At 44.2% G+C, this 22,872-nt stretch overlaps 1 protein-coding gene across 2 annotated transcripts in view; it reads left to right on the top strand.

The window, feature by feature from the left end:
• Positions 1-22,872, top strand: part of FGD6 (FYVE, RhoGEF and PH domain containing 6) — a 145,577-nt gene that overhangs the window by 102,036 nt on the left and 20,669 nt on the right. For both annotated transcript variants that reach the window (XM_062203114.1, XM_062203115.1), the window contains exons 9-14: positions 7,329-7,379; positions 11,449-11,507; positions 11,589-11,660; positions 12,320-12,388; positions 13,245-13,328; positions 14,055-14,134. In XM_062203114.1, coding sequence (XP_062059098.1) covers positions 7,329-7,379; positions 11,449-11,507; positions 11,589-11,660; positions 12,320-12,388; positions 13,245-13,328; positions 14,055-14,134 — 415 coding nt within the window. The remainder of the gene's footprint in view (positions 1-7,328; positions 7,380-11,448; positions 11,508-11,588; positions 11,661-12,319; positions 12,389-13,244; positions 13,329-14,054; positions 14,135-22,872) is intronic.

Raw genomic sequence — 22,872 nt, forward strand, 5'->3', positions numbered from 1 at the left:
GACTTCCTGTGGGTTGACTTCTCTAAGGGCAATGTGGATACACCTAGCTAGTCTGTCCTGCTAAAACAGGGTGCAGGGGGAGATTCTGTCCATTCTGAGATCTGTTCTTAAGTTTTACCATAACACAAGCCTGGATTCTGGTTTGTGAGTCCTTTGAGGAGGCCATGGGAGGGCCAGAGTTAGCAAAGACTGATAAGATGGACCAGGGTTTCTTCAGAGGGTTAGGCCTTGTACCAGGGTGCCTGACTAAGGTCAGAGTCCAGCCTGCACTCTGTTCTATTTTTTTCTTTTTAAGATTTTATTTATTTTATTTGAGAGTTAGAGTTACAGACAGAGAGAGAGAGAGACAGAGAAAGGTCTTCCTTCCGCTGGTTCACTTCCCAAATGGCCGCAAGGCCAGGAGCCCGAAGGCAGGAGCCAGGTGCCTCCTCCTGGTCTCCCATGTGGGTGCAGGGGCCCAAAGACCTGGGCCATCTTCCACTGCTTTCCCAGGCCACAGCAGAGAGCTGGACTGGATGTGGAGAAGCCAGGACCAGAACCGGCGCCCACATGTGATGCCAGCGCCGCAAGCAGAGGATCAACCCACCACGCCATGGCGTCGGCCCCCAGGAAGGAACCTTCTAATTCAGAGAAAGGCATTCCTTGCTCTCCAAACAATGAGCCTGTGATATTGCAAGCCTAGAAAATTACCTTTTCTTTTTTTCTAATTTTTTTTTTTTTTTGACAGGCAGAGTGGATAGTGAGAGAGAGAGACAGAGAGAAAGGTCTTCTTTTTTGCTGTTGGTTCACCCTCCAATGGCCGCCGCGGCCGGCGCATCGTGCTGATCCGAAGCCAGGAGCCAGGTGCTTCTCCTGGTCTCCCATGGGGTGCAGGGTCCAAGCACTTGGGCTATCCTCCACTGCACTCCTGGGCCACAGCAGAGAGCTGGACTGGAAGAGGGGCAACCGGGATAGAATTCGGTGTGCCGGCGCCGCAAGGCAGAGGATTAGCCTGTTAAGCCATGGCGCCGGCCGAAAATTACCTTTTCTATATTAGGCAACCACTACATCTATAAGAGTCAGCCCTGAGCCACCTGTGTAGGGACTAGAATTGAAGTTATGTTTGCAAAACAGAAGCATTAGAGGCAGGGGCCAGAGCACTTTTAATTGGAAGTGAGACCTTCACATTATTGTCTCAATTGCATAGTAAAATCTGAAGCAAAAAGTGGTGACCTTAAATAAAGTATCAGCTAGTCCATCATTAACTCAGGAAACATTGACTGAATAGTATCAGACCTTGTTCAAGGTCGTAGGGATGTAAGTAATTAATTCAGGCCCTTTGTCCTTGTGAAAACCTATATTTTTAACATTAATGCATAAAAATGACACCTTGCACTATGGAACCATTATGAGTAACTTAGCTTCTGACGCATTGACAGAGCTTCACATTCTCATTAAAGTTAACTTAGAACTTCGGGATTTTGATTGATAGGAACCAGTAGAGTATGTTAATAAAAATATCCTGGCAGGGAAACACTAATCAATACTTGTTCTAAACATCAGTGATTAGAGATATGAAGTACCATTGCAAGAATAGATCTGTTGATTAAAATAGAAGCAATATTCTATCATTGAAATGGGAAGTAATGTGAAATAAACCCTGTGGTTTATAAGAATCTAACCTATGATGAAGTAGGAAGCCCAAACCATTAGGAAAAAAAGGATTGCTTATTGAATAATCTGATAAAATTTTGCAAAAAAATACATCAAGATTCATACATTAATGAATATACTGAAAAAGTCATGAAGATTTATAAAAAATTGAAGGTATGTGTTATGGCACAGAGGGCTAAGTTGCCACTTGGGTTTCCCATACCCCATATTGGGGTGTTTGGGATTGAGTTCCCACTCTGCTTTTTTGTCCAGCTTCTGCTGATGCACCCCTTGGGAGGTAGCTGATGGTGGCTTAAGCACTTGGGTTCCTGACACTGACGTGGAAGACCCAGATGGAGTTCCTAGCTCCTTGGCCTCAGCCTGGCCCAGCCCTGGCTATCACAGGCATTTGGGAAGTGATCCAGCACATGGACTTTCTTGCTCACTTTTTCTCTCTGCTTTTCAAACAAATAAAATTAATAAACAAACTTAAGAGAAAACCAAGGGTAGGTGTTTAGCAACTAAGACACCCACATCTCATATTGGAGTACCTAGGTTCTATTCTTAGCTCCAGCTGCTGACTCCAGCTTCCTGCTAATGTAGACCCCGAGAGGCAGTGGTGATGGCTTGTATAATTGGGTTCCTGCCACCCATGTCAGAGACCTGAACTGAGTTCCCAGCTGTTAACTTCAGCACTAAGCCAGCCCCATCTGTTGCAAACATTTGGCAAACGAACCAGCAGATTGGAGCATTGTCTCTCTGTCTCTCAAATAAATTAAAATTTTTAATGAATCAAAAGGGAAAAATTAAATTGGCTATTAAAATTCTGTGGCTCGGGGGAGGAGAAAAGGTAGTTTTCTAGGCTCAGAAAAATAAAGCAGTCATAAAAATTGACACCTTTTAAATATTTTGCATAATAAAAACAAAATATTACAGTACAAGCTGGTACTGTGGCGTAGCAGGTTAAAGCCACAACCTACAGTGCCGACATACAATATGGATGCTGGCTCATGTCCTGGCTTCTCCACTGCTGATACAGCTCCCTGATAATGTGCCTGGGAAAGCAGCAGAAAATGGCCCAAGTCCTTGGGCCCCTGCACCCACATGGGAGACGCCAATGAAGCTCCTGGCTCTTGGCTTCAGCCTGGCCCAGCCCCTACCATTGCAGCCATTTGGGAAGGAATCCAGCAGATGGAAGACCTCTCTCTTTGCTTCTCCGTCTCTCTGTAACTCAGCCTTTCAAATAAATAAATAAATCTTTAAATAATGATAACATGATTTATTATAAGTGCTACATGATATATCCTTATAATGAAGTGTTATTCAACTACTCCTACAGAAAAAAATGCATGGGTTAGAATATTGTACATGGATTATAAAATCATACATATTATTAAAATTAACCCAGATAAGCATTTGTAGTTGTGTTTTTTTTAACTATGAAAAAGTGAAGAGACAGACACAAAGATCTCCTGTCTGCTGATTGACTCCCCAAATGCCTGCAATAGCCAAAGCCAGGAGCTGAGAACTTAATCCATGTCTCCCACGTTGATGGCAGGGACCCAACTACTTAACTCATTGCCTACTGACTCTCATGGTGCACATTAGGAGGAAGCTGGTGTCAGGAATGGGGCTTTAAATAGAACTCAGCTATTCTGAAATAGAGTGCAGACATCCCAAGTGACATGTTAACCCCTATTGTAAAACATGCCCCTGTAATCATTTTTCGGGGGAGAGTTTTTACATTTTCTCCATTATTGAACTTTCCAAATTTTCCTTAATCCTTTTTAGAATTAAACAAAATGTGTTTCATGATTCTTAGACTAAAAATCACTGTGGTCCAGCCTGCTTATTTCACGTGTAAAGATGTTGACAGAAACAAAAACAAACAAACCTCCTCCTCCTCCTCCTCCTCCTCCTCCTCCTCCTCCTCCTCCTCCCCCTCCCCCTAAATGCTGTAAAACATGACCAAAGTCCCATGTTGTGGCTAAACGTAGATGAGCGGGAGTAAGGATTTCTGTCTTCTGATTCTCAAGCAAGAGCTCAAGACCATTTCACCAAGCTACCTTGAAGATGTCCGTGTTGTGACTTAGAACTGTGTTTTGGTATTTAAAATGATCTGGACTTTGACAAAGTCAGGATTAATTTTAGGTTGTTTCTTTCAAAATCTGAAACTCTGTAAAACAGGCATATTGTCGACTTATTTTCTATGGATTCCATAATTCTGGATGTGATGTGAATCTCACTATGTACTTGTGGAGCAACGCGGGTCCTGAACAATGCAAAGGAAGACATGTCTTCCAGTTCAAAACACTTGACTTGGGAATGCTCTCCCTCCTATATGCTCAGTTCCTCTGGGCTCTGCCCCAGCACTTTCTAGCACACAGTGCAGGAATCTGGCCAGAGGCTGAATGCAACAAGTCCCAGATGCCCACAGGTGACTAATTTTTAGTAGGGTTAACTATAGTGCTTCTCAGTGGTTTCTGCTTAAGTTGATTTGATTTGGTAATCAAGAAATGGGAAGGATCTAGGAGTTCTTATACAGAAGACTTAGACCTCTGACAAGATACAGTATTTGCTGAGACCTCATCCTTTCATCCTGGCCCTTATATATATGAGGAAAAGAAAAGTAAACTTGCATATCCCTGGAGAGTTACTTGTGTTGTGTTTCAGTTAATTTTGTGCTACTAATGGGTGATGCAGAGGATCTGGAGTTAATGAAATTTTATTAATCAATGATGCCACCTGGTGGCCAGAGAGTACATTTTGTGGTGCCCATACACACTGTACCAATCTTCAGTTTTTTTCTTGCAAAAATAAAAAGTGTTTAAAGCACTTTTATTAGTGATGTCTTAACAGTGCTTAATTTGTTTTGGCAGAAGGATAGAATTCATAGAATACTAGACATATTCTATTATAAAAATTATAACAAAAGTTTCTGTAGGATTCAAAGTCCTAAATAGTAGGTAGCAAATAAATTCCCCATGAGCAATGCAGGCATGTCTGTCTGGTCTCCTTTCCTTGGGTTTCACCTTGCTGACAGCAGTCTGTGGGTGAGCCAGTGGTTTCAGTGCTCCTCCTGTCTGACTCAGGGTGTGATCAGTCATAGTCTTCTCATGCTACATACAGTTAAGGCACTGGATGATTCATAACTACTTAAGGCAATCATGGTCCCATCTTTTTTGCAAGAAATAAAAGCCCTCAAAAGAATATATACAGTATTACAGCAAGGTGCCCTCAAAAATTGGGTAGATAAATGGATGGATGGCTTATAAAGTTGAATTTTGGGGATCATTAAGATTTTTTTAAAAATTAGCAAGGCAAACTTAACTCCGTTACTCCCTTGATTAACAGCATGTTGTTACAGCATCTTAGTGGTAGGTTTTCTGCTTGGCCAGTTTGTGTATTTTAATGTTCTTAAGAGTTCTGGCTGGCAGGGCGTTGTTGAGCTTGAGTACAAGCAAAGAAAATACAACTCAGAAGCTTATGCAGCTCAGCACATGATTCTGAGGTCAAGAATTCCTAATACGGATATCTTTAAGGGAGCTCTCTTGGTTTAGAGAAATATGTCGGTCTACACGAATATACTGTAGTATAAAACAACAAGAATTGAAGACAACATGAGAACTTGCCATGAATCCTGTATTGAAATAAATTTGCTCTCCTTTCCACATTCTTCAGATAACTGAAGGCTTATGGAAAATAACTTTTGTTTAAGAGGTAGCTTAGACACCAAGGCCCTCAAATAAGGACAGATATATCCCCAACCCTTTCACTCAACCATAGAATTGCTAAAGATTTAGACTTACCAAATGTGGCTTATATATGGAATGCATAGTCAGAGTTTTAAAAAAGTTTGTTTTTTTCATTTCCAAGTAAGGTTAAGTGTAATGTATTATCAGTGAATTCAACCATTTTTGTGGTTTTCTGATTTGATTAGAACCCTATTATCCAACCTGTGCCTTAAGATTAATTTAAGATCTAAATTGGTAGTAATGGTCTCTGGCAAGATAAAAAACTGTGCTGTCATACAGGGAGCTTCCTACACAGCATCACTGTGTATCGCCAGTTCTTGCTATTTATACTGTGCATGTCTAGACTCAACACAAGCTCCTGGATCACGGTGTCAGAGATGCAGGAAGTTTCGGCAGTTGTGCGTGTGTGTGTGTGTGTGTGTCCTCTATTACATCAAAAAGTTGGCACTGATATTCAGGTTTCCCTTTGTGCTTTTGAACATGACTTCATAAATCCATGGGATGAAATTACAATGTTGCTGAATAAAGATAGTCTGATAGAAATACATTCAGTCTTTGAACATGCCTTTCCTCCTTCTGTTTTCTTGGTTCCTACCGGTATTAGTATTGGTTTCAACCTTTTACCTAAACAAAGATACAATCCTGTCTAAAAAACAAAAAAAAATTTTTAATTCATTAAGAATTTATTGTCTCCTGTGTGCAAAGCTGTTGGCCAAGTGCATGAAAAATAAAATGATAGAATAATAGACAGTAAAGTGAGTAACTGCCATGTCATGAATTATTCAGAGGCAGAAACTAGTTCTTTCAAGTGGAACACTTTATAGAGGAGGAGGAATTTGGGATGAGCCTAGAACAATATGAGTGGAATTTTTATACATAGCAATGGAGAAAGTCATTCAGAAGGGAGCATTAGAGACAAAAGTGTGGAGCTAGGTAACATGTTGGGAGTGTGGAAGGAATTGTGCATGAATTTTGGCAAGAACAAAGGGCCTGTGTTAGTAGCAAGAGAGAAAACCAGAAGTCAAAAGGGACCATGTGGTGGGAAACTGTTAATCCAGGGAAAGAAATTTGTGTTAGTTTGATAGTTAACAGCAAACTACCCAACATTTCTCAACACACAAGGAAGTTTTGCCTTGAATGTCTGTGGCATTCCTTGGTGTTAAAGACTTAATAAATATAGCCTGTTGCCTCCATTTATTTTCCATACTATAAGAACCCCTGTGTATACATTGCTTATTTATAGACCATCATCTTGTCCAAAGTTTCTCAACTTTAGCCATATTGACACTGACCCAAATAATTCTTTGTTGTGGGACTATGTCTCATAGACTGGTTAGCAGCATCCCCAGCCTCTAACAACCAAATACCAGTAGCATACCCTTACCCCCAGCAGTGACAACCAAAAATGTCTCCAGATATTGTCAGATGTCCCTTGGGGGACAAATTTGCTCCTATTTGAAAACCACTGGTCTTGCCACATGTATGGAGTTAATGTCCTGGACTTTGGTAGGCTTTTAGATTGACGAGTCTGTCTCTTAGATGTTCAATCCATTAAAGCCCTAAAATTCTGTACTAGATGTATGTCTGCTCTCTAGAGATTAAGGTATTTCATGCACTTGGGGGTAAAAGATCTGAATCGGGCATCAGGTGACCTGCATTCTAGTCCTCACTGTGGCACAAAGCTTGTGTGACTCAATGATACGCTTTATTCAATCATCTAATTCCTCATCTTTAAAAGGCCAAGGTGACCTCCAACACTTTTTGCAGCTTTGACCCTGTGGCCTGATTAGCAATGGATCAAGAGCTTTCTGTCACATTTTTAGGAAGTTACCACAGGTTACACTTGCTACAAGACTGACCGAAATCCTGAATAAGAAAGATAAATGTTTTGGGCTCAGTGTTTTCCTGTGCTAAATACTATACTTTTTTTTTCTCTTCTAGATTATTTAAAGAATCTCTTAGAAGACTCTGGAGATTACAGAGACACTCAAGGTGAATAACTTTTGCAGTTTCCTATGTTGCAGAAGTTTTATGTTTATTTAGACCTGGAAAGTGAAAATATACTGATAACAAGCCATATACAAAACTATTTTATTTATAATATGACTTGAACCCTTTTTTAAAAGGTCTATTTTGGGCAGATTAAAATAACTGGACATGTGCTGGCATCGTGGCTCACTTGGTTAATCCTCTGCCTGCAGCGTTGGCATCCCATGTGGGTGCCGGGTTCTAGTCCCGGCTGCTCCTCTTCCAGTCCAGCTCTCTGCTGTGGCCCGGGAAGGCAGTGGAGGATGGCCCAAGTGCTTGGGTCCCTGCACCTGCATGGGAGACCAGGAGGAAGCACCTGGCTCCTGGCTTCGGATTGGCGTAGCTCCGGCCATAGCAGCCATTTGGGGGTTGAACCAACGGAAGGAAGACCTTTCTCTCTGTCTCTCTCTCAGTCTAACTCTATCTGTCAAATAAAATAATAATTTAAAAATAAATAAATAAAACAAAATAACTGAACAAAGTTATATACAGATGAGATTATAAGAACCCAAGGAGGCCTCTGGTCAGCCCTCCATGAGAGCCAACATCCTGAGAGAGTGGACCCAGGACAGCTTGGGGTCAGGAAGCTTTGCTGTCGTATGTTGATGGCTCTGGGCCCATGGTATCTGAATACTCCATTTCTCTAGGTGTCCATTTCTTCTTTCTGCAAGGTCCTTTCAAACTTGAAGGTCATGAGCCCGTGAAGTGACAAAATGATGCAAATCAAGGATAAAGTCTAAAATAGCATATTTTTATGGTATAAAAATGCAAAATAACATTTTTATTTTTTAATGATGAAGCATTAGCCTTGGTATCTTTCTACTCCTCGTCCCAGGCTCCTGCCTCAGCCTGATGTAGTCCTGGCTGTTGGGGCATCTGGGGCATGAACCACAGATAGAAGATCTCGCCTTTTCTCTGTCTCTCAACCTTTCAAATAAAAAACAAACAACCAGAAAACCCACACATTTTTAAAAAGTTAAAAGTTGAGGTTTTTAACCCATTTTGTAGTGGTTTTAATTTTCTTTGTAATTTTACTTCTCTAAAATCTTTTTACAAGTGTTAAGCTTTTTCTCCACCCTCCCCCCTTTTGGTAAAAATTTATTTGAAAGGCAGAGGTACAAAAAGAGGGAGAGACAGGGAGGTCATCCACCCACTGATTTACTCCCCAGTGGCCTCAATAGCCAGGGCTGTGCCAGGCCAAAGCTAGGAACCTGGAGCTTCTTCCAGGTCTCCCACATAGGTGCAGGGGCCCAAACACTTGGGCCATATTCTGCCACTTTCTCAGGTGCATTAGCAGGGAGCTGGTTTTGAAGTGGAGCAGCTAAGACTTGAACTGTGGCCATATGGGATGGCAGCATCACAGGCGGTGGCTTAGCCCACTACACCACAACACTGGCCCCAATGTTAAGCTTTTAAATGTGCTTTTGAAAGAGAAAAATTGAGATGTGGAGTATGGTATGCTTTGTATCTTTAATAAATGAATAATCTGGTCGTTGAGAAAGTCTGTGTTACCCATCTAATAAGAATAAAACAGGTACCAGCACTGTGGCCCAGTGAGCTATGCTGCTGCCTGCAATACAAGTAGCCCATATTGGAGCTCTGGTCAGCTGCTCTATTTCTGATTCAGTTTCCTGCTGCTAATTCACCTGGGAAATCAGCAGAGGCTGGCCTAAGTATTTAGGCCCCTGCCACCCACCCACAAGGAAGACAAAGATGAAGTTCTTGGCTCCTGGCATCAGCAGTTATGGCCATTTGAGGAGTGAACCAACAGATGGAAGATATCTCTCTTCCTCTTTCTGTCTCTCCCTCTCTGCCTTTCTAGTAAATAAATAAATAAATCTGGGGTGGGGGGGAAGGAATAAAATAGGAAGCCTTAAAGTAAGGGTGCACTGAGTAGGATAGTATCATTTGGAAGAGGAACAGAAGTGTGAAGGTTAAAGAGTCAGGCTAGAGATGAGTTGAAGCGTGCGCAGGAGGAGGAGTGGGATTTGCAGACCAGAGTCCAGCTCTTTAGGATACAAATTGTAGCTAACTGTATGGAAATAGGGCCCCAGAAAGACATTTGTCCCATGTCCTGGGACTTCTGCCTTTAAAGAAGTGAGTTACTGGGTCCGTTTTACAACTAAAGCTAATATGGGGCCAGAGATTAAGGAGCCTGTTGAACAGAAATGACACAGTTCAGCAAAGGCATTGATGAGAACAAGCAGTGACCAGTGAGGTATGCTGTTTGCCAGAGGAAAGGCCGAGAAGTTGTGAGCAGCTGTGGATCAGGTTGCCTGAGAGTGAGGGAAACTGAGACAAATGCACCTTTGAAAGGTAGGCAGAAAGGACTAGAGGCACAGAGTCATCAGGGCACGTTAGAGTGACTGCTGGGGGTAGCAGGAGAAGACGGTGCTTGGAGGCCAGGTAACCAAACAGCAGCTTTATTATTCATCCATTCACGAACTCTTTAGGCTTCTTCATCCTGCCTGCTGAGAACTCCAGTAGGCCAGAAAGCAGGGAGGCTGTCAAGGGGAACCTCTTAGGTGTGTGCTGTGATGAGAGTGGCAGTTGCATAATTTCCCATCTGTGGTTGGGGTCTGGAAATACTGCTGTCCTTTAATGGCAGTGATAATAATACATGCTTAAAGAATACAGACACCTCCAAGGTTGGTAGTGGAACAAAAGGAATCTCTTGGTAGACTGCAGTAGCTGGACCAGGAAAACCTTTACCCCTTTTCAGAAGTTGATCTTTTTTTTTAAATTGTTGATGACTGCTGTCACTGCCAAGACAGCCCCAGTGGAGCACACTTTCCTCTTTAACAATCTGATTATTTTTCTCAGTGGGAATGCTACTGGTAAATTGTACAGGGGAATATTTCTGTAGGTTTCTGTTGTGTATTGCAGGCTGTTTAGCATCCCTGCCTACTATCCAGTAAAGGCCAGTGGGCCTGGCCGGCGCCGCAGCTCACTTGGCTAATCCTCCGCCTGCGGTGCCAGCACCGTGGGTTCTAGTCCCAGTTGGGGCACCAGGTACTAGTACTGGTTGCTCGTCTTCCAGTCCAGCTCTCCGCTGTGGCCCGGGAAGGCAGTGGAGGATGGCCCAAGTACTTGGGCCCTGCACCCGCATGGGAGACCAGGAGGAAGCACTTGGCTCCTGGCTTCAGATCTGCGCAGTGCTGGCCGTAGCAGCCATTTTGGGGGTGAACCAACGGAAAAAGAAGACCTTTCTCTCTCTCTCTCTCTCTCTCTAACTCTGCCTGTCAAAAAAAAAAAAAAAAAGGCCAGTGGGCCTTCCTGGTCATTTTGAGTACCAAAAATTGTGTTTACACATGTTTCTGGTGCTTGGAAGAGGGAGGCTTATCACTGCCTTGGATTGACATCAGAGGTATCCCAAAAGCAGACAAAAGACAGATTTTATAGCTAGTTAAGGAGGTGACAAAGCTGGAACATACAAAATGCTTTTTTAAAGGCAAGGAGTTACCCAAAGTAACCCAACTCATAAAATGATGCTTCCAATATCCTCCAGTCTGTTGTGGTTCTGTGTAGCATTTCTCATTTCTAATTCACACTTTTTGGGATTAGACTTAGAAAAGGAAGGTGAGCCCTGACCCTCTTAAATAATTATTTCTCAGTTCTTGTTTCCTCTATCAAGATCCTTTTCCCTCACAATCCTTTCCCCTATGACAGTTTATATCGGAGTAGTCCTTAGCTTCCAGATGATATCCTTTTCTTACCCTTATGAACTTGAGTAGGTTAATGAGATCTTGGCATGAAACATCCCTGACATTCATGCTCTGATAACCATGCCTGTGATGTCTCTGTGGAGTCTGTCTTTGGCTCATTGTTTCCTAATGTTGTTTTTGCTTGTGTTTCCCTGCTTTTACCTTCATTGACACTCATCATCTGTGTCTCCTCCTACTCATGGTCAACCGAGCTCCACCAGAAGTTGATAGCTAAGACTTAGCTATCATCACCTGGAACTGCTTAGTGTTGCAGTCTGTTTCTTTGCAGAGTAATGACCAAATGACCTTTCTGTTCCTCCATATTTTAGAAGCCCTTGCTGTTGTGATAGAGGTAGCCAACCACGCCAATGACACCATGAAGCAGGGAGTAAGTATCTTGCTGTCAGAGGCCGGGTGTAAGTATCTGGTTGTTAGCAGCCTTCACATGCTCTGCATTGTCTTTCTGTAGGACAACTTTCAGAAACTTATGCAAATTCAGTACAGCTTAAATGGACACCATGAAATAGTGCAGCCTGGCCGGGTAAGTGTTTTGGACTAGGTATTTTTCAATTTACTGCTGAAAATAGGTTATTTGTTTTTGTTACTCTTCATTGACACAGTCTGGGTTGCTTTGCATTCAAAACATTTATGATTATAAGTCACTGTGACAAGAAGTCCAATTCAATTAGGAAAGTGGCAATGGATCCCACAGAGTATCTGATTTAATTGGATGGTTACATTGCATAATATCAGCCGACCTCACACAGCTTTGAAGACAATTTCATTTAAAATCTTCCGTGTGAGAGAGGATTATGAAGGAAGGGAGAAGATGGGTATTTGGATTCTCATCATAGAGCACAGAAGTGGCTCAGGGAATAAATTCAGGGAAATTATTAAATGCAGTTGTCAGGATGCTGCTGTGCCTGTGGACCCACAGCACACACACAGTGAAGCACATGTCAGTCCTACAGCACCCCTGAGGCCAGTGTAGGATTTATGAGACTCTGCTTGCCGATCCAATTCCTAAATGACTTAGAGGGGCTAAACAGCAATCATGACTGTAAAAAGTCATAAGGAAACTGTTTCCCCAGCCCCCTGTCTCAAAAAATTTGGGGGAGAGAAAGTTGTAAAGGAAATTATATGTAGACTGCAGCTGTGTTTGATGGTGGCTGTAACTGGGTGTTTGTTTGGATGAATCAGGTTTTTCTCAAAGAAGGAACTCTGATGAAGCTATCTCGGAAAGTCATGCAGCCCCGAATGTTTTTCCTGGTAAGTGGCCTTGGGTAGTACTGATGTCTCCAGCGCAGAGGTAATTGCCTATTGGAAGAATTTTTGTTTGTTTAAGATGTATTTATTTAATAGGCATAATGACAGAGAGAGAGAGAGGGAGAGGGAGAGGGAGAAACAGAGAGTTAGAGAGATATCTGCTCTCTGCTGGTTTACTCCCAAATGGTCACAACAGCTGGGGCTAGTCCAGACTGAAGCCAGGAGCCCATAACTCCATTCAGGTCTTCCATGTGGGTGGCAGAAGCCCAAGCACCTGCACATGTTAGGAAGGAGCTGGATTGGAAGCAGAGCAGCTGAGACGCAAACCTCTGCTGACAGGGAATGCTGCTGTGGGATACGGCGCCCTAACTTGCTGCTCCACCACTCCAGCCCCAGATGATTTGTATACAACCCATACACTTGGCATGTTCAAATATCAGTTTATTGGCATCTTTGACTGCCTGTATTGCTAATTTGTATCTCAGGTACAGGGAATAAAGTCTGTTATGGTGCATGACCAGAAAATTGTTTCCTCTTGTGCTTCGTTTTATTTCATTTTCTATTTTGGGTCAATTATTTTGATCATTTATTTAGGCAGATTGTAATACTTTTGTGAAATTTAAATTCAGAAAGGATTAAATCTGTTACAGAATTTGGAAAAGAAGCACATTTTCTAGAAATTACCATTTTAATAATAATAAACCATTCTAGGTGGTCCTAATGTATATATGCAGAACCTAAGTGCTGTATTTTATTCAGAGAGCTATTAGTAAAGGAGTAATGTTTTCCGTTTATTCCTGTCTCATTAATATCACTGTAGCTGAAATTTCTTTCTCCTGTGAAATGTTTCTACTTTCAGTTTAATGACGCTCTGCTGTATACGACACCAGTGCAGTCCGGGATGTATAAACTGAACAACATGCTTTCGTTGGCCGGAATGAAGGTCTGTGAATTTGTTCCAAGAATTTTTTACTCAAATATATTGATATATTTGAAGACAAATATCTAAGATAGTCCTCTTTCTCATAGCCTTACCATTTCTCTCTCTGCATGTTTATGTATTTATTCATTCATGTGGTCATTTGTTCACTCATGCATTAGTTTAGTCCCAGGATGCTTACTGAGAACCACCATGGACAAAACATAATAATAGGTTTCATGGGAAATAGGAAGATGTGTTGGAGCATGATTCTTTTTTTCCTCTGCCCCTTCCTTAATTCCTCCAGAGACTTAGCAACTAGTTGGGAAAGTAGTTCACAACAATGAATACCTGTAGAATATAATGCACAGTTAAAGTTTTAGGAGGTTCCAAATACACAGCTCTTGATAGGTCTGGTGCAGGGGTTGTCCCGTAGTTTTCGACAGACAGCTAAGAATGAGGGAGATTGAAGAAAACTTTTTGGTTGGAGGAAGAGCCAGTGAACCTTAAAGTGTAAGTCACGTGTGGCCATGCATGCATGCTAAGGAAGGGTGTTCCTGCATAGGAAGTATACCAGTATAGGTGAGCAATGGAGCTGTGTGGAGCTCAGCTCCTCCAGAATACAGGTCAACGGTGGATAGGAAGGTTGGTTCAGGGTATCAGCAGCCAGGGGCCTTCGGCAACTTGTACAGTTCAGAGATGAGATTTTCGGTAGGATGCGTTGACTCACATTGTCGTGCTTTCTTCTAGGTCAGAAAACCCACCCAAGAAGCCTATCAGAATGAACTGAAGATTGAAAGTGTAGAACGTTCCTTCATCCTCTCTGCCAGGTAAATTTTAAAAGAACATCAAAAGATGAATTTTTGCCAATAAGATGGAATCAGATATCTCTGGTATGTTAGACATTTTAGTTCCTCTTGTTTGCTTTCCTCAGGCTTCTTTCCCAAAGTTGGCTTTTCATTTACCATGCAGGAAGATGTCTGAGAGCTGATGCGATAGGGTGCTAGGAACACAAAGATAAATATTTTGCTATGAATAGAATAATAAAACTAAGACAGGCTTTGTTGGTCGTTATTATTTTTTTTTTTTTTTGAAAGAATTACACAGAGAGAGGAGAGGCAGCGAGAAAGATAGGTCTTCTATACGATGGTTCACTCCCCAAATGGCTGCAATGGCTGGAGCTGTGCCGATACAAAGCCAGGAGCCAGGAACTTCCTCTGGATCTTCCACGCGGGTGCAGGGGCCCAAGGACTTGGGCCATCTTCTACTGCTTTCCCAGGCCATAGCAGAGAGCTGGACCAGAAGTGGAGCAGCCTGGTCTCGAACTGGTACCCATATGGGATGCAGGTGCTCCAGGCCAGGGCGTTAACCCACTGTGCCATAGCACCAGCCCTGTTGATCGTTATTTTAAAGTGATTATTTTTTTAAAAGATATAGTTATTTATTTGAAAGGCAGAGTTACAGAGAGGCAGAGGCAGAGGCAGAGGCAGAGGCAGAGGCAGAGAGAGAGAGAGAGAGAGAGAGAGAGAGGTCCTGCTGATTTACTCCCAAACGGCTGCAACACCTGGAGCCAGGCCAATCCGAAGCCAAGAGTCTGGAGCTCCATCCAGGTCTCCGTGTAGGTGCAGGGGCCCAAAGACTTGTGCCATCTTCCACTGCTTTCCCAGGCACATTAGCAGGGAGCTGAATTGGAAGTGGAACAGCAAGGACTCTAACCAGCACCCATATTGGGATGCCAGCACTACAGGTGGAGGCTTTACCCACTACAGTGCTGGCCCTGGAAGTATATCTTATATGAATGATGTTCATGCAATAATAGAGGTGCACCACTGGCCTTCATAACACATTGGTTTCCACAAACATCACTGTGAAGAGAATGATTGTGCCTTATTTATTTATTTATTTATTTATTTATTTATTTTGGACAGGCAGAGTGGACAGTAGAGGGAGACAGAGAGAAAGGTCTTCCTTTCTGCCGTTGGTTCACCCTCCAATGGCCATCGTGGTAGGCGCGCTGCGGCCAGCGCACCGCGCTGTTCCGATGGCAGGAGCCAGGTGCTTCTCCTGGTCTCCCATGGGGTGCGGGGCCCAAGAACTTGGGCCATCCTCCACTGTACTCCCTGGCCACAGCAGAGAGCTGGCCTGGAAGAGGGGTAACCGGGACAGGATCGGTGCCCTGACCGGGACTAGAACCCGGTGTGCCGGCGCCGCAAGGCGGAGGATTAGCCTGTTAAGCCACGGTGCCGGCCGATTGTGCCTTATTGTAGGGGTAGGCAGGAACGTCTTCCACAGAATATTTTATATATTATTCTTTGAATATGATACATGAGTACCTTCTTCTGTTTACCTTTTTCTTGGTAGATGGTGCTTAAGTGCTGGTTACTGACAGCATTCATTGGGGATTCAAAGTAACTTCAGTTATAGGAGAGTCAGTGCTTGGAGAACATACACAGGGCAGCTCTTAGAGAAAGAGACTTCCTAATGGGCATCTACCCCAAAATCACACTGGCTGCTTTGTAGACGATCATAATGGGACTAGCGTAGAAGTTAAGAGACCTGTAATAGGCTATAGTTAATGCTGTCTTAGATGGAGTGTTAAAAGGTGATTAGAGGAGCTGCCACTGTGGTGTAGGTTAATCCTCCTTCTGCAGTGCCGGCATCCCATATGGGCGCCAGTTATAGTCCTGGCTGCTCCTCTCCTGATCCAGCTCTCTGCTATGGCCTGGAAAAGCAGTGGACGATGGCACAAGTGTTTAGGCCCCTGTACCAGCATGGAAGACCTAGAAGGAGTTCCTGGCTCCTGGCTTCAGATCAGCCCAGATCTGAGTGTTGCAGCCATTTGGGAAGTGAACCAGTGGATGGAAGACTTCTCTCTTTCTCTGCCTTTCCTTCTCTCTGTCTCTCCTCTCACTGTCTGTAACTCTACCTCTCAAATTAAATAAAATCATTTTTAAAAAAAGTTATTAGAATCAGGTAGAGAGCCAGTAGAATTACTGATGGGTTGAATGTAGAGTGTGCAGGAGAAATATAAAAATTCGAAAATTCTCAATAGAAGGAAATAGATTTCCAAGGGAGGAGCTGGTTTGGTGGAAGAGGAGCTATAATATATGAAATACCACCATTGTGTTATGGTTCCCTTCGGGATTCTCCTGACTGCAGGATTGGATTCTTGTCTGCTTCACCGGCTGATCTGCACTCCCTTGCTCTGTCTGCTCTTACTCCAAATGCAATGCATGGATCTGCTTATAACTCTCCATGCATGCCAGCCTATTCCACATTCTTCTGCCTTGCACAACAGCTCCTTCCACCTGGAATTCATCATTTGATTTGTGAAGTCATACGGAGCTTGGGTCAGGCATCAGTGGATAACTAAAATAGCCCTTCCTTCTCTGAGCTTACATTCCATTACAAGAGATATATACTAGGGGCCAGCACTGTGGCATAGAAGATTAAGCCTCTGCCTGCAGCACCAGCATCCCATATGGGTGTCAGTTTGAGCTCTGGCTGCTCCACTTTCAATTGAGTTCCCTGCTGATATGCCTGGGACAGCAGCAGAAGATGGCATAAGTGCTTGGGCCCCTTGCCGCCCATGTGGGAGACCCGGAAGAAGTTTCTGCTGCTGGCTTTGGCCTGACCCAGCCCTGGTCGTTGCTGCCATTTGGGGAATGAACCAATGGATGGAAGATCTCTCTCCCCGTCTCTCTCCTTCTCACTCTGTTATCTATCCCTTTCATGTAAAGAAATAAATCGTTTTTGAAGAATAAAAAAGATACATACTTAGCAAATATCAGCACTGCTCAGTATTTTTGTGGTTAAGTACCATACAGGGAAACTATGGGTACTGTAAAGATATGGAACTGCAAGGCCAGGTGTGAGCTAGAGTGTGAGAAAAAGTTACCCAAGGTAACTGGAGGGACAGATGAGGTGATGCAGAACGATCCTTGGGGTTTTGGCATTTAATCTGAGAGTCACAGGAAACCACTGAGTGGTTTATGCCAGGGAATGAGGGACCAGATTCACATTTTTAAAAAGAGTATCTTTCTGCTATGTGGAATACAGCTTGGGAGGTCGACTAAAAGAAGTGATTAATTGGATTTAGGGGTGAGAGAGTCTCCCAGCTTGTGTAATGTGTAGGGTGTTGTTGGCAATTCAGTGTGGACGGTAGACCTAGGAGAGGAGCAGCTTTGGGTAAGAAATCAGGAATAGAGTTTCAGAGGTGCATATTGAATGAGAAATGCCCGTGAACGTAGAAGTGAGCTCTCCGTGAGTGGGCATCTAGCCTAGTGCCCCATCGGAGTGCTTGGGCTCCATTCCCAGCTGTGGCTCCTGACTCCAGCTTCCTCCCAGTGCAGACCCTGGGGGCTGCAGTGATGGCTCAAGTGATTGTGTCCCTGCCGCCCACATGGGAGACCTGGATTAAGTTCCCAGTTCCTGGCTCCATCCCTGGCACAGCCCTAGCCATGGTGGGCATTTGATCAAATCAGCTGATGGGTGTGCTCTCTTACTCTCTTTCTGTCTCTCCTTCCCTCCCCGCCCCCCATCCATCTCCCTTTTTCCCCTCCCTTCCCTCCTCTTCCTGTCCTTCTCTTCCTCCTTCCCTCTTCCTCCCTCTCTGCCCACCAAAGAAAAATTTGAAAATTAAAAAAATATGCATGAACCATCAGAGAAGTTTATTTTATGTCCTGGATTTCGAGGGAAGCCTGGGCAATAGGCATATATTTGGAGGTCCTCAGTTCAGCAGTGGTAACCAAAGCTGAGAGACTGAATGAGGGTGAGAGACCTGGATTCCTCGTCAAATTCCTTTAATTCTTTGAGGCTTAACTTTTTCATCACCTCTGCAAAGACTTCCTTGCTACTGAAGTAAGGTAATTTACTATTTCTATGTAATTTTTCTACCTTACATCTGTTATATTGCATATTAATTGTTTTTTAACCTCATTTAGGTACGAACCCTTATGAATGTGTATTTTGTGTACCCAGTTCATGGCTTAGTTCTTGGCCCTTAGTAGGCTTCTAGTAAATATTACTCAAGTGACCCAAATGATGTGGCCTTTGAACCTCAGAATAGCATCTCACAGTTAACATTAGTAGTAAATGGTGTGGCAAGGGCCAACACACCAGAAATCCCTTCTATTGGAGGGTTTTCCCCCTTGATAATGCATCCAAATCAATGAGAAACTGGAACTTAAGTAAGTTTGCAAATTTGCAAATCATGCAGATTTACATTCTATAAATTCTTTAAAGAAAAGAATATCTGACCTTTGGTCTAAGGAAGATGCTGATTCTTCTGCCCAATATGTTACCAAAATTGACCTGGAATGTCTCTGCTGGATGCTGTGGGCAAATGTGTGTGGTCTGTGAGAAATGTGTTATCAAGAGCTGGTAAACATTGTCTTGGCAGAACCCCACACAAGAGAGAGCCAGGAGTGGCTAAATGAAAGAAGAGCATATGTGACACGATTTGCACAGTCAAATCACATTCCACATGGTCCCAGGACTCCACAAAAATCCAACAGCAATTCTCAAATTAGCCATCTGCCTCTCTTTTCTCCTACTTCTTCCAGGAAGAAGTGGGAGGGAGTGATGGCACTATTTTGTGAATGTTTGATTTGAAGCCTGAACATGGTTATTGAGGGGTTTTTCAAAGAATGTGAACAGAGGCTGGCAATGACTTGGTGATCAAGGGTTCAGTCCTTAACTGCACATGGGTCTGAAACAAGCTTGTGACTTGTCGTCTACATTGTCTAACCTTGACGGTAGGTCGTGATGTTGTACCGAAGGCGGGGATGTGTATGTGTGAGAATCATGTGGACTCCATGACATAGCTCTCAGGATGAAGCATGATAACATTAGGGAGGCGTTTAGTGCAGTGGGCTGACATGTAGTTACTGTTAAACCATAGCTAGTTTTGGCAGTAATGCAACAATGTGGGAGATAACTAAGGCAGGTTTTTGCTTGGTTTTCAGGAAACAGGGTTTTCTCTTTTTTATTTTGTTCTTTACTATGTAGTGGAAATTTGAGAAATATTAGTTTTTAAGTTGTATTCGTAAACTCTGTGTCTACCTTTTAATCAGTATGAATGAATGTTTGAAATGGCACTCAAAGACACTAAGTAGGGAAGTGCATTTATGAGAATGATTATTGTGGGAAAGATGAGTGGTTTCTATTTTTTTGACCAGGATTTTTTTTTATTAAAGATTTATTTATTTATTTGAAAGTTAGAGTTACACAGAGAGGGAAGGAGAGGCAGAGAGGTCTTCCATTTGCTGGTTCACTCCGCAGATGGCCATGACGGCTGGAGCTGTACCAGGATCAGGAGCCAGGAGCCAGGAGCTTCCTCCAAGTCTTCCCATGCTGGTGCAGGGGCCCAAGGACTTGGGCCATCTTCTGCTTTCCCAAGCCATGGCAGAGAGCTGGATTGAAAGTGGAGCAGCTAATCCTCCGCCTGCTGCGCCGGCACACCGGGTTCTAGTCCCAATCAGGGCGCTGGATTCTGTCCCGGTTGCCCCTCTTCCAGTCCAGCTCTCTGCTGTGGCCCAGGAAGGCAGTGGAGGATGGCCCAAGTGCTTGGGCCCTGCACCCACTTGGGAGACCAGGAGGAGGCGTTTGGCTCCTGGCTTCAGATCGACGCAGCGCGCCGGCCGCAGCAGCCATTTGGGGGGTGAACCAACAGAAAAGGAAGACCTTTCTCTCTCTCTCTCTCTCTCTCTCTCTCTTTCTCTCTCACTGTCTAACTCTGCCTGTCAAAAAAAAAAAAAAAAAAAAAAAAAAGAAAGAAAGAAAGAAAAAAAAGAAAGTGGAGCAGCCAGGACTTGAACTGGCACCCATATGGGATGCCAGCACTGCAGGCGGCAGCTTTGTCCTCTGTGCCACAGTGCCAGCCACATTGACCAGGATTCTTAATAGAACAACACTTGCCTAATGTATACCGTTATTTATGGTGGAAATTTTTATTTTAAAAATATTGTGTGAAATTGAAACATACTTGAAATTAGAGTGAATAATGCAATGGGCCACATTTTTAATAACCTGGACTCAAACTTTTCCCACCCATCTTTTTGTTTTACGATTTTCTAAAGCATTTTAAAACAAATTGCAGATATCAAGGCGTTTTACTCCTTCAGTGAACTTCTGTTAAAATGACAGACATTTAGGGCCAGCATTATGGTACAGTGGGTAAAGCCACCTTCTGCGTGGCCAGCATTCCGTATGGATGCTGGTTTGTGTCCCAGCTGCTCCACTTAGGTAATCCAGCTCCTTGCTAATGTCGGGAAAGGAAGTGTAGGATGGTCCAAGTGTTTGGGCCCCTGCCACTCACGTGGAAGACCTGGAAGAAGCTTCTGGCCTTTGGCTTCAGCCTGGCCCAGCTTTGGTTGTTGTGGCCCTCTGGAGGATGAGCCATCAGTTGGAAGAAATCTCTTTCTCTCCCTCTCTCCCTCCCTTTCCCCCACCCCTGTTCTTCCCTCTCTCTTTCTAGCACTGGCTTTCAAATAAATAAATAAATCTTTAAGAAAAATACAGGCATTTTCTTAGATGGTCACAGTCCCATTTTGATGGATTTTTTTTTATTATGATGGAGATTTAATTTTTTTAAGCTTTCTGACAGATTTATTTCTTTATTTGAAAATCAGAGTTATAAAAAAGAAAAGAGGGAGATATTTCCATCCACTGGTTCACTCCCCAAATGGCCACAACTGCCAGGCTGGGCCAGGCTGGAGCCAGGAGCTTCATCCAGGTCTCCCACGTGGGTGGCAGGGGCTCAGGTACTTGGGCCATCTTCTGCTGCTTTCCCAGGCACACCATCACAGAGCTGGATCAAAACTGGAGAAGCCAGGACTCAAACCTGTGCTTATATAGGATGCCGGCATTGCAGCCACTGTGCCACAATGCTAGTCCCAAGAATTTTAAATTATTAAAGCCTTTCTGTCTCTCCAAGTGTATGTATAGATTTGTGTACTTATTTATAATATGTACAATATACCTTTCAGTTTTGAGTATGCAAAACAAAATGTAAACAGTGGCTTCGTAAATGTGCTGGTATAAGTGATAATGTGGAGTTACCACATGGTTTTTGGGGAGAAGCACAGTTGCAGAAATACAGAACAGAACTACTCTTTGCTGAACTGCCTTTCCCCTGTTTGGTGCAGTCCTATCAAGAGGTGAGTTAGGCCGGCGCCGCTGCTCATTAGGCTAATCCTCCACCTGCGGCGCCGGCACCCCGGGTTCTAGTGCCAGTCGGGGCGCTGGATTCTGTCCCAGTTGATCCTCTTCCAGTCTAGCTCTCTGCTGTGGCCCAGGAGGGCAGTGGAGGATGGCCCAAGTGCTTGGGCCCTGCACCCGCATGGGAGACCAGGAGGAAGCACCTGGCTCCTGGCTTTGGATCAGCGCGATGCTCTGCCGGAGCAGCCATTGAGGGGTGAACCAACGGAAAAGGAAGACCTTTCTCTCTCTCTCTCTCTCTCTCTCTCTCACTGTCCACTCTGCCTGTCAAAAAAAAAAAAAAAAAAAAAGATGCCCATATCCCATATCAGAGTACCTGTGTTCAATTCCTAGCCCTTCCCCATCCCCATCCTCCCCCTCCCCCTCTTTCCCCTCCCCGTTTTCCCTCTCCCCATCCCTCATACCCCTCCCTGTCTTCCCCCTCCCCATTCCTCATACCCCTCCCCATCTTCCCCCTCCCCATCCCTCTCCCCGTCTTCCCCCTCCCTATCCCACCACCCCTTCCCCTCTCCTTTCCCTTCCCCTTCCCCCCTTCCCTTCCCTCTCCATCCTCTCTCCTTCTCCCTCTCCTCCCCTTCCCTCTCCTCTTCCCCTTCCCCACCCCCCTTCCTTCCTCTCCTCCCCCTCTCCCTCCCTTTTCAGTCCCCCTCCTCATTCCCTCCCCCCTCCCCCATCTGCTAGTTCATTCCCCAAATGGCCACAAGGAGCTGGGCCTGTCCAAAGCCAGGAGACTCCCTTGGGTCTCCCACATGGGTGACAGGGACGCAAGGACTTGGGCCATTTTCCACTGCCTTCCCAGGCACATTAGCAGGGAGCTGCATCAAAAGTGGAGCAGGGGGCCAGCGCTGTGGTGTTAACAGGTAAAGGTGCCACCTGCAATGCGAGCATCCCATTCGGGTACTAGTTCAAGTCCTGGCTGCTCCACTTCTGATCCGGCTCTGCTATGGCCTGAGAAAGCAGTAGAAGATGGCCCAAATCCTTGGGCCCCTGCACTCTCATGAGAAGACCCAGAGGAAGCTCCTGGCTCTTGGCTTTGAATCAGCACAGCTCTGACCATTATGGCCAAGTGGGGAGTGGATGGAAGACCTCTCTCTCTGTCTCTGCCTCTGCCTCTCTCTATATAACTCTGTCTTTCAAATAAATAAATAAATATTTAAAAAAAGAGAGAGAGAGAAGAAACGAAACAAAGTGGAGCAGCCAGGCCTGGAAGCAGCACCCACACATGCAGCTTTACCCAGTATGCCACAATGCTGGACCCCTAGCTCTTCTCTGGATTCCAGCTTCATGCTGATGTAGAGCCTGGGAGGCACAGGTAATTGCTTAAGTGTTTAAGTCTCTAACACCCATG

The sequence above is a fragment of the Lepus europaeus genome, chromosome 10 (genome assembly GCF_033115175.1).
Source record: "Lepus europaeus isolate LE1 chromosome 10, mLepTim1.pri, whole genome shotgun sequence".
NCBI classification, from domain to species: domain Eukaryota; kingdom Metazoa; phylum Chordata; class Mammalia; order Lagomorpha; family Leporidae; genus Lepus; species Lepus europaeus.